This window comes from Megalops cyprinoides, chromosome 16, assembly GCF_013368585.1.
Source record: "Megalops cyprinoides isolate fMegCyp1 chromosome 16, fMegCyp1.pri, whole genome shotgun sequence".
NCBI classification, from domain to species: domain Eukaryota; kingdom Metazoa; phylum Chordata; class Actinopteri; order Elopiformes; family Megalopidae; genus Megalops; species Megalops cyprinoides.
Window position 1 is genome coordinate 5,896,928 of NC_050598.1, and position 17,092 is coordinate 5,914,019.

Genomic DNA, 17,092 nt, shown 5'->3' on the forward strand with positions numbered 1-17,092 from the left:
GTACAAGCTTCACCAAAGGTTATGTTTGATTTGCATGTACAGACAGCTCAATTTTCATTTCTTCTTCCAAATTCAAAGTGCCTCTTTCAATGGTTTTTCCCTAACAAATGACCTTTTCCTTGCAACATGACCATGAATTCTATGATCACGCTGGTGACACCAAACGCTGGTTTCCCGAAGATCGACAGGTTGTTTTGGAAATCTCCAACTGTCGCCTCTGAATTTATAGCTGTCTTCTGAACCACTTTTCTCATAGCTGTGGTGGCAAAACAGATTTGCATTGCGGTCAGTGACCATTTGTCTGCACTCTACAGAGAGATCTCTGACCTTAACTGTGGTGATGCAAGCTGCCAATTAATTTCCCCTGTGTTTCTTCCTTTTGTGCCCCAGGGAAACGAGGAAACTTCCGAAGGCTATGTATCATTTCAAAACCTGAAGTCTGACTTCCAAAAATCAGAATGTTGATGTTGAGTTGTATTTGGTGTTTTTTTGGTATTTGTTATTTGTGAACAATATTAATTTGCTCTCAGCAATGCTATGAAGATTAAAACATAATATTAGCTAAATGCTATTAGGAGATTTTAAAGCAGAAATTTTCCTAACTTGTCATATCATGATTGCTGTTTCTATAAGATTTCAGGTATGAATAAATATGGAGAGCACGCACTTTGTTGAAGGTATAAACGAATTTATATTAAGCATATGGAAACCTTTGGATAGGGCTAGTGCTTCCTCAGAATCTCACTCCAGTCTGTGGAAGGGAATGACTGCAATCTGACAGGTTTTGAAGCAGTGGTCATGGGCGTAGAAGTTAAACCCTGTCAGTACTTAACGTACTTAACAAGTCAGATCAGCACATTCAAGTGCCAAGATACATTTAAGTCTGCCATAAACTGTCAGGGCTAAGGGAATGTGAACTCTGAAGTTTAAAAAACAAAAACAAAAGGTCCTAGCTGATATTATTGTTAGTCCTATATAATAACACTAAGTGGATGCTCTGTAAAGTGGACTTCTTTGAACTTGACTTGAGTTTGGAAATGAAGGGGTTAATGACAGGAGGGTTTTTTTTTTTTCTTTTTTTCCCTCTGGGGGATTCAGGTGTCAACGACACGCGCTAAATGACAACAGATATGTTGGGAGTGAGCCGGGGGGGGGGGGGGGGGGGGGGGGGGGGGATGAAAAGTCCCGGGGGAAGGAGTGAAGGAGGAGCAGAGAGAGCAAGAGGGAGAGAGAGGGAAGCATTGAGGAAGCAGCACAAGTTGGGCCCGCCGCTTGGAGGACAGAAGAAGCTGGAGAGGAGAGGGGGGACAGGCCAAAAAGCACAGCAGTGCTGACAGGGAGACAGACAGCACAGCAAAAGAGCTAGCCCTCACGCACACGCACTCACACACAGGAGACGAGCAGTGGACGCATCTTGGTTTTGCATGTCTGTGTGTGTGAGGGTCAATGGGAGTTGGCATGTAGTTTAGTATTACTTTTCTATCCTCTTGTCTGATAGCATTTGTGTTTCTTCAAAAGCTCTGTCTGCCTTTGCCTGTGTGTGTGTGTGGGCATATGTAAACTGTATACTAACATGTATCAGGGCTTATGTGGCCATCACTGTGTGTCCAGCCTGGTGCGTGTGAGCCTCTAGTTGTTTGTTATGTCACTATGCAGGGGATAGCCTTTTGTCTGTTGGTAGGATGAGGTTACACTAACACACAGGCAAGGAGGTCTACTGATATTACTCTGCATGCACGTTGTCACACGACTCTCCACACCGTTCGACAGACGTATACGCAGCTACACGCACACACACACAGCACCACATGCTGTTACACATACACATCGTTAAATGACACCGCATGCTGCTACGTGTGCGCACTCTCTGTGACACATGGTCACACGCATCAAGACTTGAATTCACTGTCAGTGGCGGGCGCACAGACACAGGCTGAACCGCACACACCGGTTGGCACTGTAGACATACACACAAGCCAGAACAGGCACACAAAACAGGCACACAAACAGACCAGGACACACAGAACCGGCACCACAGCCGTTGTGCAAACTGCACATACACGCTGCCACAAAGGTACCCAAAGCCCAGAGCCTCCAGAACCTGCCCAGGCCGTGTTCAGACCTCTCCATAAAGGCCTCAATTAGTCATATAAGAGGAGGGAGGAGCCACATGGATCGAAGGCGGCAGACGGGATAGTATTAATGAGCCAGAGGAACCTTATACTGAACTTACCTCAGTTCCAGGATCCGTCTGCCGCGCGGAGCGAAGCAGACATACCTGAGTCATCGAGAGCAGGTAAGTGGCCATCCCTCGCTCAGATCGGTTGACGCAAACTCTTTTGTGTTCATGCTCACGTTGCCTTTGCACTGTCACCGTGAGATGTGTGGTGATATTACACAGCTTTGTGCCTTAATTCATACTGTGTCTGCTTTTATCTGCTTAGTTTTTGCCTGATTCAGGCATTGTAAAATATGAGGAAGATCCTGTGGCAAGTCATGTGGAACAGTTCACTCCCTTTATTACATTATTCAGTTGCTTCGCAGATGTCTTCGCCACAGTGACTTAAATAGCTTACATGTTTATACAGCTGGATGTTTACTGAGGCAACTGAGGTTAAGTACCATGCTCAAGGGTATAACAGCACAGCCCAGCCAGAGAAATGAACTAGCAGCCTTTGATATTATTAGTATTACGTTGTTATACAGATTGTAAACATCTTCTTGCTTATACACACCCTAAGGAATACTAGTCTGTAAAAATTGAAAGATTGTACAATAGCACTTATTAGTGACATGTGGGATAATGGACTTGTAGGTATAGGATGGATGTTCTTTATTATAAATGTTGTTAATATCTTAGTATGTTTAGCTGATTTAGAACCCACTGTGCATAAAATTTGGCTCCATTGAGGGGTTCCTAAAGCTGTTTTCTCTCCAAAGTTTATCTCAACAACATCTTAATCAAGAGCTTTATATTATTTGTAAACCGTCTGGAAAGATGAAAGTATTTGATTCTTAAACTGAGGTAGAGTGATAAGGGTGAGTCAGGAAGCTGTGGAAAATGTGAAACCAAAGCAGATAAAAATATTCAAAAGATTTTCTCCATAGTATTCTTTTCATTGTCCAAATTGATCCTGATGCTTCAGGGCCAAAAATGACAAAAATACTCGTTGAAAGTGGTCATGGTTCTGTACTTTGTGAAACTCTCGTTAAAGAACACATTAACGGTCCCCTCCCTAGCTCTGTAAGAACTGAAATGACCCTTGCGATGACTGCCATCATTCTTCCACCAGTTTTAGCTAATGAAATGAAAGTAGATGTGCTATAGAGATGCAGAAGGTTGTGTCTGTGTAGCTGCCATGTCTCTTGCCCTAAATGGGCTTAATGTTTGGAGGGATTAGTCTGGCAGGAGTTTGATTGGCGCCGAGAGGGTGTGGAGGAGATCCAATACCAAGATTTTACTTTTGCTCATATTGCTGTGGCTTTGCCTTTTTCTACCAACTCCTTGAAAAATAATTACCAAAAATATGAAATGTAACAAATGGAAATTGGGCTGCTCAAAATTCTAGCAGAATGTTCCTATGCTGGTATCATTTCATATGCCCCTGTACCATTTCAAATGTACACTGTACCAATAATATGCACAGTATTTATTTATAGATATAATATGTGCCTGTATGGAAGTGCTGTCTTTAAACCTCGGATCACGCTCTTGCTGGTCCTATCAGAGCTCACCAACAAATATGTAGTATGCCTATGAAGGAGGGCTTTATGGCAGGCTGTGGCAGCAGGCAGTCACTCACAGGCTTAAGCACAACAGGCTCAGCGAGTCACACATTTCATTCCCTTGCACATTATCTTTACTATTTCCCTCTTGTAGTCCGGGGAGCCTCAAAATGAACCACCTATGAGCTAGCATGCCTGTATGATCCTTTTGGAGACTGGAGCTGGAGCATCACACTGACCACACTACCCAACAACATCAACCCAGACACTTTTTTTTCCAAAGAAAACTTCCAGATACACCAACAAGGCCAGGTCTAAAATGACATATTTAAATTAAAATGCACAACAACGTTAACAATGACACAGATTTGAATTAATCCTGCTCTAATTATCAATAAGACTTTTGTGTTGTTGAACAAGCAATACTTTGTCCAGGAAAGCCATAGGTGCAAGGATAGCTTGCTTTCAGTCCAAGAGCTTTTGTCCATGAATGTCTTCAACACTAAGATCACCCATCCCTTGACCTCGAAGTGTCGATGTAGGATCCAGACATTTTGTAATGTTCATTTTTAAAAAAGAGCTGCACATCGATGGCTTTGCTTCCCCATGGCCACCTGAGAGAAAAATGAGAGACAGAGAGTGTAATCAAGCACATCGGTGGCCTCTCTGGCATTTGCACGCACACACATTCAAGCAAACACACACCGAAGCAAATGCAAACTGCTCACGAAATGATCACTCACACACACACTGTACACCCACACTCTCCCCTGGCACACGCAGTGACACAGAATCGGCCGGGGGGTCACGCTCTCTGACGCATTCGGACAGGCGGGGTCTGGGCCCTCTGCCCACACCAACTGTAATGGCGAAATCACTCTCGCTCTCTCTTTCTCTCTCTCTCTCTCTCTCTTTCCCTCCTCACACGTTCCCTCTCCCGCCCTCTTCTCACCCTCTCACAGAGCTTAAAGTGTGTTGTTAACCCTGTCTCGGTCCAGGGATCTTGGGCACTTTAGACCTTTAACCCCACAGGGATCTGCATCTTTGACTTTTTGACCTTTGCCCTCTGGAATTGGCGCAGCCAGTGCAAGTGCGTGCGCAGTTTGGCTTTGTTGGGACATCATACCACTTTGCTTTCTTTCCGCGGATGTTTGCAGGTGTGCTCCGTGGTCTGTGTTTTGCATTTCATCTTAAAAAAAATGAGCAAATGTTTGGATGATATCTGGGGTGAAAAGCCATTTATTTTTCTCTTTCTATCCCTCTGTTTCCTGCTTCCTCCTACCCAGAATGCCGGAGCGAGTGTGCGTGTTCCAGGGACAGTGTTACTACAAGCTGAAGCGTGACTGTCTGCGTCGGGGAGTGCTCTTCAAGGACCCCCTCTTCCCCCCCTCTCCCCAGTCCCTCTTCTACCGACGCTCCCCCCCGCCCGGACTCACCTGGAGGAGACCCAGGGTGAGACACGCGCCGAGGAAGAGGGAAAGAGGAGAGAGAGAGAGGGAAAGAGAAACCTCCATGGGTGAGACAAGCTTTGAGAGAGAGAGGAAGGAATACGGATTCACTGGAGGTTTGAAAAGTGACCAGCAGAGATACAGATAGATCAAAATACACACACATGTGCATCCACATAAACTCAACCAATCACACTCCCTCATACACACATATATATATATAGTAGCAGTCACTCATACACAAGCAAAAGTTCAGACAGTGGTAGTCTGCCCTACACACACACATGAAATCAGGCAGTGATAGACTGACATACACACACGCACACACACACACATTCACAGTGGAGAGCTGCAGACAGAGAGATTCCACTAGTGACAGGCTAACACACACACCAACAGACAGTTACACAGACTGCACCATGACAGACAGTGCTGCAGCACAGCGCCCATCAGGATGGGCCAAGTGAAGGAGAGGCAAGGGATATGGACTGGAACATTCTACCTCACACGAGCACGCCCACCTGCCTGCCTGTGCATGTACACGGACATGCACATGCACATACAGGAGCGTGCACGACACCCGGAGCGGGCTCACGGCTCGGGGCGCTCACGCACGGGGGTGGGTTCGTGCCCTTTCCCCAACGCGCTTCCTTCCTTTCTCCCCTCGGTGCTGACAGTCTAATTCAAGGCATCCACTCAGCATGGCTTATAAAAGGCGTGCTTCATTACGGGCTGTTCTAATTAGGGAGAGGCGTCTGTTCAGTGTAACTGAAGCCCCGGGAAAGTGTGTGTGTCGCGTGTGCGGAGGAATCGCCGGGGTATTGCCGCGTTTGCCGGGGATATATAAAAACAACGCTGATCGCTATAGCACATGTGTGACCGGGACATGGAGGCCACGCGGTGCATGTGCGTATTTGCAGCTGTTTATCTTACATTAGAGCCTGCTATTTAAGCACAGCAAGGTGAATTTAAGATTGTGAGCGAGTGTGGAGCATTAAAGGAGGATTGTGGGAATCAGCTATGATCCTGTTTCCACATTGCTAAAAGATCCAGACTCTTTTGCTGAGATCCGTTGTCCGAGGGGGCCATGGCCTCCCTGTGTGCACAAAGGGTTAATGGTACTGTGGTCCTAATGTGCCTCTCTGGTATTTTAAGCACTCTCCTGTGGGGAGTCGAATGATAGGGTGACATCTGTCGCCTCTCCCCGTGCGTGTGGACACCGACGCACACAATACAGCACAGGAGAATCTCCCATTCACACCTCTGCGCCTTGCCCTCGTCCCATACACTCTGAGTCTGGGCTGAACAGAAAGGGCTCTGGGTGGAAAGGGCTGGTGATTGTCCTTCTCAGTTTGCTTTCCAAAAGTGAGGCCGGCGCTCTGCGTCTGTCGGTCTGCCTGTTTGCGAGGGAGGGAGAGAGCGGGGCAGTGAGGGGGAGAGGGGGCAGAGCGTCTGAACTCGCTGCTCAGTAACGTGAGACCAAGATACGCACAGAGGGGTCACTCAGGTGTCAAAACACAGATCAGTGGCTCCGAGCTGACAGTATCTCGCCCTCAGATGCTTTTCAAACGCAAATTCAGAAACAAAATCAATTAGATCCAACCACAGTCAGTCACAGAGCAAAACCAGCATGCAGAAGAATATATAACATTCTGCATTAAAAACTGACACCACCATTGCCTACTGTTTTCTGAGAAGTGAAATACTTGTGGAAATGACTTAACCTGGTGAATCTTTCTCTCTGCTTCTCTCCTTCACCTTTCACTTCCTCTCTCCTCTTTCTCACTGTCTCTTCCTCTCTCTTTATTTATGTCCCCTCTCTCTTTTTCTCTCTTTATTTCTCTCTCTACCCTTCTTCATTTCTCTTCCTCTCTTGTTCTTTATGTTCCTTTTCCTCTCTCTCTCCCTCTCTCCTTCTCTCTCAGGAACTCTGTAAAGACCCTCGCCTCTTTGTGGATGGCATCAGCACCAGGGACCTGCACCAAGGCAGTCTGGGTAATTGCTGGATGGTGGCAGCCACATCCTGCCTAGCCACTGAGCCGTCTCTGTGGAAGAAGGTGAGAGCTTGTTTAATCCAGGTATCGATAGACAGCGTGTAGCAAAAATTCCAGCTTTCCCATCCATTATGGGAGGATATTGAAACTGGGAGGACCTTTCTGCTCTTGCCTCCCAGGTGATTCCAGACCACACGGAGCAGGAGTGGAACCCCAAACGGCCGGACCTGTACGCGGGGATCTTCCACTTCCGCTTCTGGCGCCTGGGCCGCTGGACGGACGTGGTGGTCGACGACCGCCTCCCGACCAGCCAAGAGGGGGCGCTGCTGTTCTGCCGCTCTGCCACGCCCCGCGAGTTCTGGAGCGCCCTGCTGGAGAAGGCCTACGCCAAGTGAGCGGCGTCCAGCAGCTTCAGCTGCTTTACTGGGTCATTGTGCTAATGCGCTGTAGCAAAGTGTTCATTCTGTCACACAGAGTCAGGAACCCTGCTGGCAGATGGGCGACATTCAGTGAGATTAGACAGAAGCAGACGGGGATACAGGCAGTTCCTACTTGTGTGACACAATGTGTTTCTGGAAATCCTATCATAAACTGGACCTTCGGGATTGGATCTCATTATCTCATAGATGCAATGATTGGCAGTTGCATTCCTTACCACAGATTACAAATTGAGTAAACACGGGACCAGATACATATTGGATTAAAAAAAAAAATTTAAACTGTATAAATACAGTAGTTGTATATGTAAATATACTTACTCATGAAGTATAGTTTAAATATTAAGTATTGTGAAATGCACTGCATGAGGGTTTTGGAAAGATAGGACATAGAGAATAAAGCACAAACTGTGGTCTTTGGAAAAACATACTATAAGACTCAAATGCATTTTCCTCAGCTGTCCCCAAAAGGTTCACTGATTTAAACCAACAAACAACAAAAGACAGCAAAACAAACTCAAGGAAAGGAAACCCCCAATTTAAAAAAAAATATATTTTTTGCTCAGCTTTCACCGGTTCTCAGTCTCACTCATTAGTCTTTCTTGTTGTAAATCTGGATTTTGTGATGTAAGACAATCAACGGTGGCATTTTTAGAAATGTTGTAAATGCTGACTGTCATAACCCAGACCACTGTGAAACAGGGACTCCTTTTTCACTGTCAGATCTGTCCTTTAGTCATTGCTGGCCACTGTGAGGAGTTTTATCCCAGTGCATTTGATTAATGTGAAGGACAGCAAGACACGGGCAGAGAAATGTTTAACTCCACAGAGTCAGAGATGAACATGGAATCCGCTTGTGTAATCCTGTCTGTACCCCCAACACCCCTCACCTCCAACAGGCTAAATGGCTGTTACGAGGCGCTGGAAGGGGGCAACACGGCAGAGGCGCTGGTGGATTTCACCGGAGGGGTGTCCGAGCCCCTCAGCCTGGACCGAGGGGTCCTGACCATGCATCCCGACCAGCGGAAGGCGCTGTTCCAAACTCTGGCCCGGGCGCACAGCCGCCAGGCTCTCATCACCTGCTCCATTCGGGTCAGAGCCGGATGCGGGATTGTGGGACTGGGTCATGCTCTCTGAGGCGTCAGTGCTGGGGTCATGGGCATTGCTTGCGCTCACTTAGAAACACAGTTTATTTCCGGTGCCGTCTTGTGTCATATTGAGTTACTTTGGGCGTGTCTGATTCCCTCTTACTCTTGATGGGAGTCAACAATTCACGCCTTGCATAGCTGCACATTACATGAGAGTCAGCCGTTTAGCACACTGGCTGTCGTGAACCATAGCCTCTGTTATGCAATGGGAATGCCGGTGAGAGCTGACCTTTTGACCTCTGTTTGGCTCTCCTCCCTGGTGGCCCCGCCCCCAGCCAGCGGAGGGCGAGAGGGTGGAGTCGGTCCTGGACTGCGGCCTGGTGCGGGGTCACGCTTATGGCATCACCGCGGTGCGGAGGGTGCGCCTCGGGGAGAAGCTGCTGGGCGTCTGTGGGATGTCCCGGGTCCACATGGTGCGCATGCGGAACCCCTGGGGCACAGCCGACTGGACTGGAGCATGGAGCCAGGGGTGAGTGTGCCGTTTGCTGATAGGGTGGGACCTGAGGATGGGCAGGCCGGATGGGGTGTGGTACGGAAGCCCACAATGGCCAAAAAAGACAAAGGGCTTCACTTGGCAGACATTTATTAATCACTGAACTAACTGGATAGTACCCCTGAAAATGCCCCTGGTTCTAAGTCGTAATTGAATAATACTCATTGAAGTATAGCTATTCAGATCCTCTCAGAGTAGAGGTGACTAGACCAGACAAATTCAAAGTAGACAATATTGCCGAGGATTGTAAAGTATGGATCAGAGTTGTGAATTTATTGTATCACCTGTGTGTCTGTGTGTGCGGGTGGCTGTGTGTCTGCACATCTCTGTGAATAGATGTGTAGAGGAGAACATGGCTAAAGTCCCATCAATTAATATTTCTAGCTGCTTTCCATCATATCAGCACATTTTTCAACCCACTAAATAATAGTAATAATAACAATGAGTTCGTTTTATATCAACCTAGTTAGTACGACTACCCACTTAATACACATTCCCAATTCTGTCTGCTCAGTGATAGGATAGTGACTTTGTTCCTGTGTCCCCTCACAGCTCACAGCAGTGGCAGCTGGTGGGCCGCAGTGAGAGGGAGAAGATGGGCCTCACAGTGAGGGATGTCGGGGAGTTCTGGTAAATCAGCTGTCAATCAATCCCTCGAAATATTCCTTGAGCTTAGAACCTGAGCAGGCATCTGGAAGTCTGCTACAGAGAGTGGCATAACTCTCTAGAGCCAGAACAGGAGCATTACTGGTTTGCTTAACCCAGGGAGGTTGGACTTTAGCTCAGCGAGTTAAATCTCAAAATCTGTGGTTGTTCAAGGGCCATGGTTCAAAACTCACAGTAGGCCTACAGTACCCTGTTACTCTATGATAGATTGTAGTGAAATTCAGCATTGAACACACAGTGAAGTATATTTAATTTTGTCCGAATAGCTATTGAGAGTGAGAAACAAAATATATAAGCAAACTTGCAATGATGAAAATGAGATACCGTAAATGTCCATGGATCTGATTGTGTGATCATACACTTTATGTGCATGTGTTTGTGTGCGTGTGTGCATGTGGATGCGTATGTACGTGTACATGCATATGCGTGTGTGTGTCTCAGGATGGAGTTTGAGGACTTCTGCCGCTTCTTCACTGACGTGGTGGTGTGCCGGCTGGCAGAGCGATCCCTGCTGTGGCCTGGCTCTCACTGGAGGGAGGTGCGCTGCCGTGGGGAGTGGGCGCCGGCACCCGGGCAGCCTCTGGGGGGCGCCCTCCCACATACCGTGGCGGGGAGCCAGGGGAACCGCCGCAGGGACCCCTCCAGAGAGGGACAGAGGGGCCTGAAGGGCAACAGGAAAGAGGATCGCCTCGGGGAGAGACAGAGGGACGGGCCGTCCTGGGGACAGAGGGATGGGGGCAGGGGAGGGAAGGGGGGTGAGAGGAGTGCGGAGGGGGCGGGGCGGGAGAGCCAAAGCAAGGACGGGGCAGCAGCGGGAGAGCAATGGGACAGACAGACGGACAAGAGGAGCAGGTGTGGAGGCTGCATCAACCATCGGGACACCTTCCTGAACAACCCCCAGGTGAGGCAGGGGTCTGCAGGGTACCACTCTGCACAGCCGGGCACACTCCGCCATAAACGCCCTGGCGGGACACTCCGTCCCACAGTGCTGACCGAGGCACATAGCTAAGCGACCCGCCCACTGGCAGGCGCACTGTTTGTGCCGCTATCTTTGACATTAGCACCCTTGGTATTCACATTTCCTATTTCTACATCTCAGCGCAGTGAGAAAATAGAGCCGATGACGATATTCTGGGGGCCATGTATTTGGGGAGCATCACGTTATTTACTTTAGTAAGAGTTTCGAGCTGTTGCCACAGCAGGGGTGCAGAGGCTGCACCCAAAGGGTTGCTTTTTTTTGGATCACTGCCCCTCGGTCAGAGTACCTTGGGGTGACTTTGGAAACTTTGGAGATAACTACCCTCGATGATAGGTCTGGCCTACTTAGAAAACCTCCTGGAGAATGTGGGAGATTAGCTGTACTCTCTTTGGGCAAAGGATATGATTGAGATGAATGTTTTTGCATGAGCGCAGTAGCAGCAGAAATCTTTATGAAAACAAATTTATTTTAAAAACCCAGCAAAACAGGAGACAGCATTTGCACAGCCACAAACAAATCTGTTCATCACACTACTACTACTTTAAAGCCCTGTTAATCACACACACACACACACACACACACACACACACACACACACACACACACACACACACACACACACACACACACCTGACATGCACAATTGCACAGTCACACAATGGCAGTTACAATTAAGCAGTTTCAAATAAAGTTGTATTAAAAAGAGCTTTGTTATTGGCAAGAAGGTAAGTTATTGATCACACAGAATCCTCATTTCATCCTCATTCCCGCTCTTATTGAAAGATGCAAATAGAAACACGGTCTTGACTATTTAACAACACACATTTTCAGTCAGAGATTTTTGGGGACATGTATTTTGAAAATGCATGTGAAGGCTTCTGCTTTACAAGGGCCTTCCCAGATTAAAGATATAAAGTTCAGATACTTCACTGGGAAAGGGACTGTCTGTAAATTGTTTGGACAGAGACACTTTCAGTTTTCCAATGTTTACAAATGTTGCATTTTTGTACTCAATGCAAGGTATTAGTTCAATTTAGTTTATTATTTAGAATGTTTTAGACAAAGAACATTAACAGAAACTAGTTAATTCTTTATCAGTTCTGAAATTCTCCCTTGTACAGTCAAAGCCATTGGTCGCCCCTGCTTCTCTTTAACCTCTTGGCAGCGTCAGAGGGACTTAACACTTATCTCTGTACTTTCGCAGTGATCCACAGCACAGGGAGGTGCTGTTCCACGCATGCTGAAACCTCTCTTATCTCTCCTTCTGCTAGCATTGGTGTGAGTGTCTGATGAGCCGGTCTCTCTCAGTTCATGTTCGAGGTGCAGGGGGAGGGAGATGAGGTGCTGATCTGCCTCCAGCAGGAGGACAGAAGGATACGAAGGAGAGAGGGAAACGGAGAGAACCTTCCTATCGGGTTTGAGGTGCTGCGGGTAAGTGGGAGCGCTGTTCATGCGTCACGCCCAGGCTCCTCATCTCTCCTCTTGGACAATTGCAACTTGGATGGATAAACCCCTCCCTCTCTCCCCCCCCCCCCCCCTCTCTGTCTCCCAGGTGGAGGTGAACCGGACAAGCCGGGTGCAGTGTGTGGGCGAGCAGGCCGCCAGCTCCGTGTACATGGACTCCAGGAGCGTGGCGCTCAGAGTGACCCTTGGGCCCGGCCGCTACGCCCTGCTGCCCACCACCTTCCAGCCCGGGGCCACCGGGCGCTTCCTGCTCAGGCTCTTCTCCCACTCACACGTCCGGCTGAGGTGAAAACCCCGCCCCCCTTCCCCGACCCTCTAACACAAGGTTATAGAGCAGGTCTCTGTGCGAAAGACTGAATACTCATGTCTCGTGGGCATGTTTACAGAGTATGTTGCTGCATAATATGAAGCAGGGATTTCTCTATCCATGTTCTCTGGGAGAAAAATGAGAGGAAGAGAGTGTCACGGAGCACACTGTTGGCCTGTGTTAGTGCCATTCACACACACACATACACACTCACACTCAACTCAAACTTTCTTTATTGGCATGTAATACACTGGTACTGTGTTGGATTGGTGCAGTCCTTCTATTGGGTGTATTGTATTTGCACCTGTGTGCAGTGCCAGGTGAACAATTGTGTTTCAACCCTATGGTTGGCAGCAGCTCTAATTCATGTGAGGATAGTGGTTCCTTGTTTGTGTAACTTTTGAGTGTCATTTTGTTGTATGCACTTTGTGCTCGAATTTTGGAGTGGCTCTGGATAAGAGTGTGTGCCGCAGGTCAAAAATGTAACATGAAATTTGTAATGTTAAATTTACTCACATCCTATACATTCCTCTGAATAGGAGTGGTTGCTAAGTGACAAAATGTAAATGTAAAATCCTCCATTTCTGCCTCTCATTCCCCCTCTTCCACCATTATCGCCTCCCTTTGACTCCTAACGTATCCCTCTCCCTCTCTTTTTCCTTTCTCTTCTTCTTCCCTTCCCCCTCTTGTTCCCACCCTCTGTACTCCTCTCTCTGCCCCCCCGGCCCTCCACACCCACCTGTGTGTTGCTGTCCTGCAGGGAGCTGAAGGAGGACTTGCCCCCTCCCTCGGTCTGGCTGTGCTGCATGGCTCAACCATGTGTGGTCACCACAGTGCACCTGCGCCGTGCGTCTGGTGTGGGTCAGCCCAAGCAGACAGGTAACACCGACCACCTGCTGCTCAGGTAACCTCTGCCTGTACATAGTCAATGCTGACTGTTTGACTATGCACATGGATAACCACTGACCATTTGACTGGCAATGTTGACCATCTGGCTTCTTATTCAGCTAACCAGCATGACCAACATGTCTCTCTTCTCTCTTTCTCTCTCTCTCTCATGTACTGTGATATAGGTCTGTATATGTTGTAATACTTTATATGTTTTAATACTCTGACCTTGGCTGCTTCAGCACCTGACGTATATGCCACCATACGATGTGAGGACGAAACTATAAGGACACGCGTGTTCAAGGAGGACAGTAACCCAGAGTTCAACACAAAAGCCATTTTCTACAGGAGGCAACCGGACACACACATCTCCATTGAGGTTAGACTGGCTGCTGGGATTCTGCATTGCTGGAGGGGTATAGGGCAGGTCTGTGTCTGTTTCTTTTAGCCACATCATAACTCCGTGTATGTGCGTGTGCGTGTGTGCGCGCGTGCGAACGTATGTGAAATGCTGTGTTCCGTAGCTGTGGTGCCGGGGCTGGCTGTGGGACTCTCTGCTGGGAGAAGCACGTCTGCAGACCGGAGACGTCGAGAGGTGCCGCAGCCGGGTGATTGACTTGCAAGGTGGCCAATCGCGCCCGGGACCCCGGGGATGCATCTACGTGGAGACCTCCTCCAGTCAGTGTCTCACCGACTTGTGACTGCCTGCTGGTGCAGCTGCTGCTGCCACCCACTGGACATCTATGCTCACTGCAGCTTCACACGGCTGAACCCACAAGGCAGGGATATTGCAAGATTGGACATTCTTGGGGGTGAATATGCAGCCCTGGAGACATGGACGATGCCCCATTCAGGAAATTTGGGAGCATTTAGCGTAAGATGAGGGGTGGCACAGGGCCAATGAAACATTGATAAAACAGGGCCATTACATACTATTCAGGCACTAGAGGTACAGCACTGTCACCCCTGCTTATAAGCCACTAAGGGCACTCTGTGTTATGGACATTTTTAAACAAACAGAGAATATCCAGAAGTTGAAGGTGGCTACATTATACAGTGTCTAGATTATGAGCTCCTAAAGTATGTACAAAGTGTCGTTGGACTTACGGTGTAATTGGACGTTAAGGCCGAGAAAAGGGGGGCAGTGCAGAAGAATTTAGGTCAGATTTTTCAGGATAACTCCGCTTAACACTGCTAAAATAGCACCGCACGTGGCAAAATTCCTCACTGCTGTCCTCTCCAGCGAGGTTCAGCTTCAGGGAAGTGAAGCCAAGTCGCCTACAAAAAGATGTTCTTTTTTTACATCACCCTCTGCTGGTCAGACAACGAAAAATAACACTGCTTCGCAGGGTATTGTTATTATGTGTTATTTTGTCCACTCAACAGCAGCGTTGGAACTATAATCACAATGCTTTCTTGCCTTCCACAAAACAATGTCTTCCCATAAAAAACGATTTCAGTTCTAGATTATATATACTGTATGTTTTAGATCAATCAATACATCGTAAATATGTAAACGATTGCTGTTTGTATGGTATGTTGCAATATATTGCTGCTTTGCAGTAAAATATTTTAAATGTATTTGTAATATATCCTTGGACCGAACAACATATTTTCAATATATGACAACATATTTCATTTTCGTATGGGTTATTTGTTGATTTCGAGCACCTCTGGTGAACTACCAAAAAGTAAATCGAGTTGAAAAAGTTCTTTTAGCAGAAACAAAAACTGATGAAGCTGTATGGTTATGGTGTAGGCTATGCCCCATCAACCTGTAACCTGTCGGATAGTATACGCTGCCTGCCACCCAATCTTTTGAAATCAATCGGTTTCGCAGAGTTGGCTCATTTAGATCTGAACACAAGGATGTCATGAACAACATTTGGCTGGAAATGAAACGGGAAAGAAGGCAGATTTGGCATCCTACTTTTACACCTAGCTGAAGAAACACGTTAGTTATGATCTTGTATTTGTTCGTTTTCGCTATTTGCTATTCGTATTTGCACTTGCCACGTACTTGTCACAGTAATATTTTACATACATTTAGATCCACCATATGCATTCAAACCTATATATGAATAAGCAAATATATCTGGAATATTCACCAGAGATCAGTGTGTAAGAACACCAGATCAGCTCGCTCACTTTACATGCAATTTATCTCACCTGCATCAGCACGCGCTCCGGGAAAGCCTACGTGTCTGTATTCCACCGAAGCCTGCAGCCCTGCACCGCTATACTGTTCCTCTAGTTTAATTTTTAGATAGAAAACGAAACTTGTCTATTTCACATCTGTCGTTGACTTTCAAGCAAGTATTTCTGCGAGAGGTAAGGCTTGTTCGCATAATCCCATTAAATTGCAAACGAGATATTCAAATATTTTTATTCACACGGATCACGATAGTTCTACTTGCTTTCAGTTTTGCATGATGCAAACTGCTATGTACCTACGAAAACATTCTCGAACACTCAAATGCTTGAGTACATTAACAATTTAAGTGTGAAGTTTAAAAAATGCATGTTGCTGCCTTCCTTTGCAAAGTTCTGCAGATATGGTCAACAGAAAAGTAAAAGATAGCGAGAGAAAAAGGATTACAAACCGTTACAAACCTACGCGCACTAACATTACAACATTTAAAATATTTGTTTATTATTATTTTGTAGCATTAGAGCTCAACACTGACTGACTGTTATGATGTTATACACGGTATTCATAAGACATAAACGAACTTTTCTCAGTGAGTTTTGCTTTGTAGGTAGAGTGGAAACAGTGTACAGTAGATACAGCACTGTAGGCCAATTTCACTGTATTTTATACATAACCGATAGACTCAGTTTTGCCGATATAAACATTTCCCAACGAGTTTAAATTTTTTGATTGAAGTAATTTGCTTTTAAAGATGATTTCTAATTAGTCTCCACCAATTATTAGGAATGACATTACGCAAAAGGCTATTTCTCTAGCTGCCTATTTTGGGATGAGCAAATGGATGCATTCATAAGATACTAATCATTCAAACAAGAAGGCTTAGCGACGAATTGAATTTCCTAAAATAAAGGGGCAGTTAGTGCACATGTTTTGTTGGTGCTGTGCTGGAGAGTAACAGTAGCGCAGATTGAATCAATTAAATCAGCCGCGGATTGCGATCCGGTAAAAGAGATCGTTTCAGCTACCGTCCAGTCAGTGACTCAGATATGGTAGGCTAAATCAACCTAGAGATAATCAGATAATCAGAAACATGGTGTGTTGACCAGAACCAGAACTGAACTGTCCCTGATCACAAGGTGCTGAGCATGATCAAGGCTGAACAACTGCTGTCTGTATAGGGTGGCCAGGAAGGGGTGTTTGCAACGACTCCAGCTGAATTTAAACTCGTTAAACTCGGGTTAGAAGTGAGTAGCTCCAGGTTTAGGAATTTCCCTATGTCTCTGTAGTACCTGCCATTGAAATGACAGTGCTGTTGTAATATCCCAGAGGCTGCTGGCTCTCTGATTACTGGCACTAATCTTCTGTTGAATGGTTGCCTTTGTAAAAAGCT

At 46.8% G+C, this 17,092-nt stretch overlaps 1 protein-coding gene across 1 annotated transcript; it reads left to right on the forward strand.

Annotated features, from left to right (window-relative positions):
• The first annotated feature begins 1,555 nt into the window (after positions 1-1,555).
• Positions 1,556-14,987, forward strand: LOC118791181 (calpain-5-like). The gene is made up of 13 exons (XM_036548464.1): positions 1,556-2,296; positions 5,013-5,178; positions 7,100-7,231; positions 7,348-7,559; positions 8,505-8,697; positions 9,029-9,222; positions 9,799-9,876; positions 10,354-10,813; positions 12,200-12,322; positions 12,444-12,640; positions 13,423-13,541; positions 13,793-13,929; positions 14,075-14,987. Exons 2-13 carry the CDS (start codon positions 5,014-5,016, stop codon positions 14,249-14,251), a joined length of 2,187 nt encoding a protein of 728 aa, XP_036404357.1. The 5' UTR covers positions 1,556-2,296; position 5,013; the 3' UTR covers positions 14,252-14,987.
• The last annotated feature ends 2,105 nt before the right edge of the window (positions 14,988-17,092 follow it).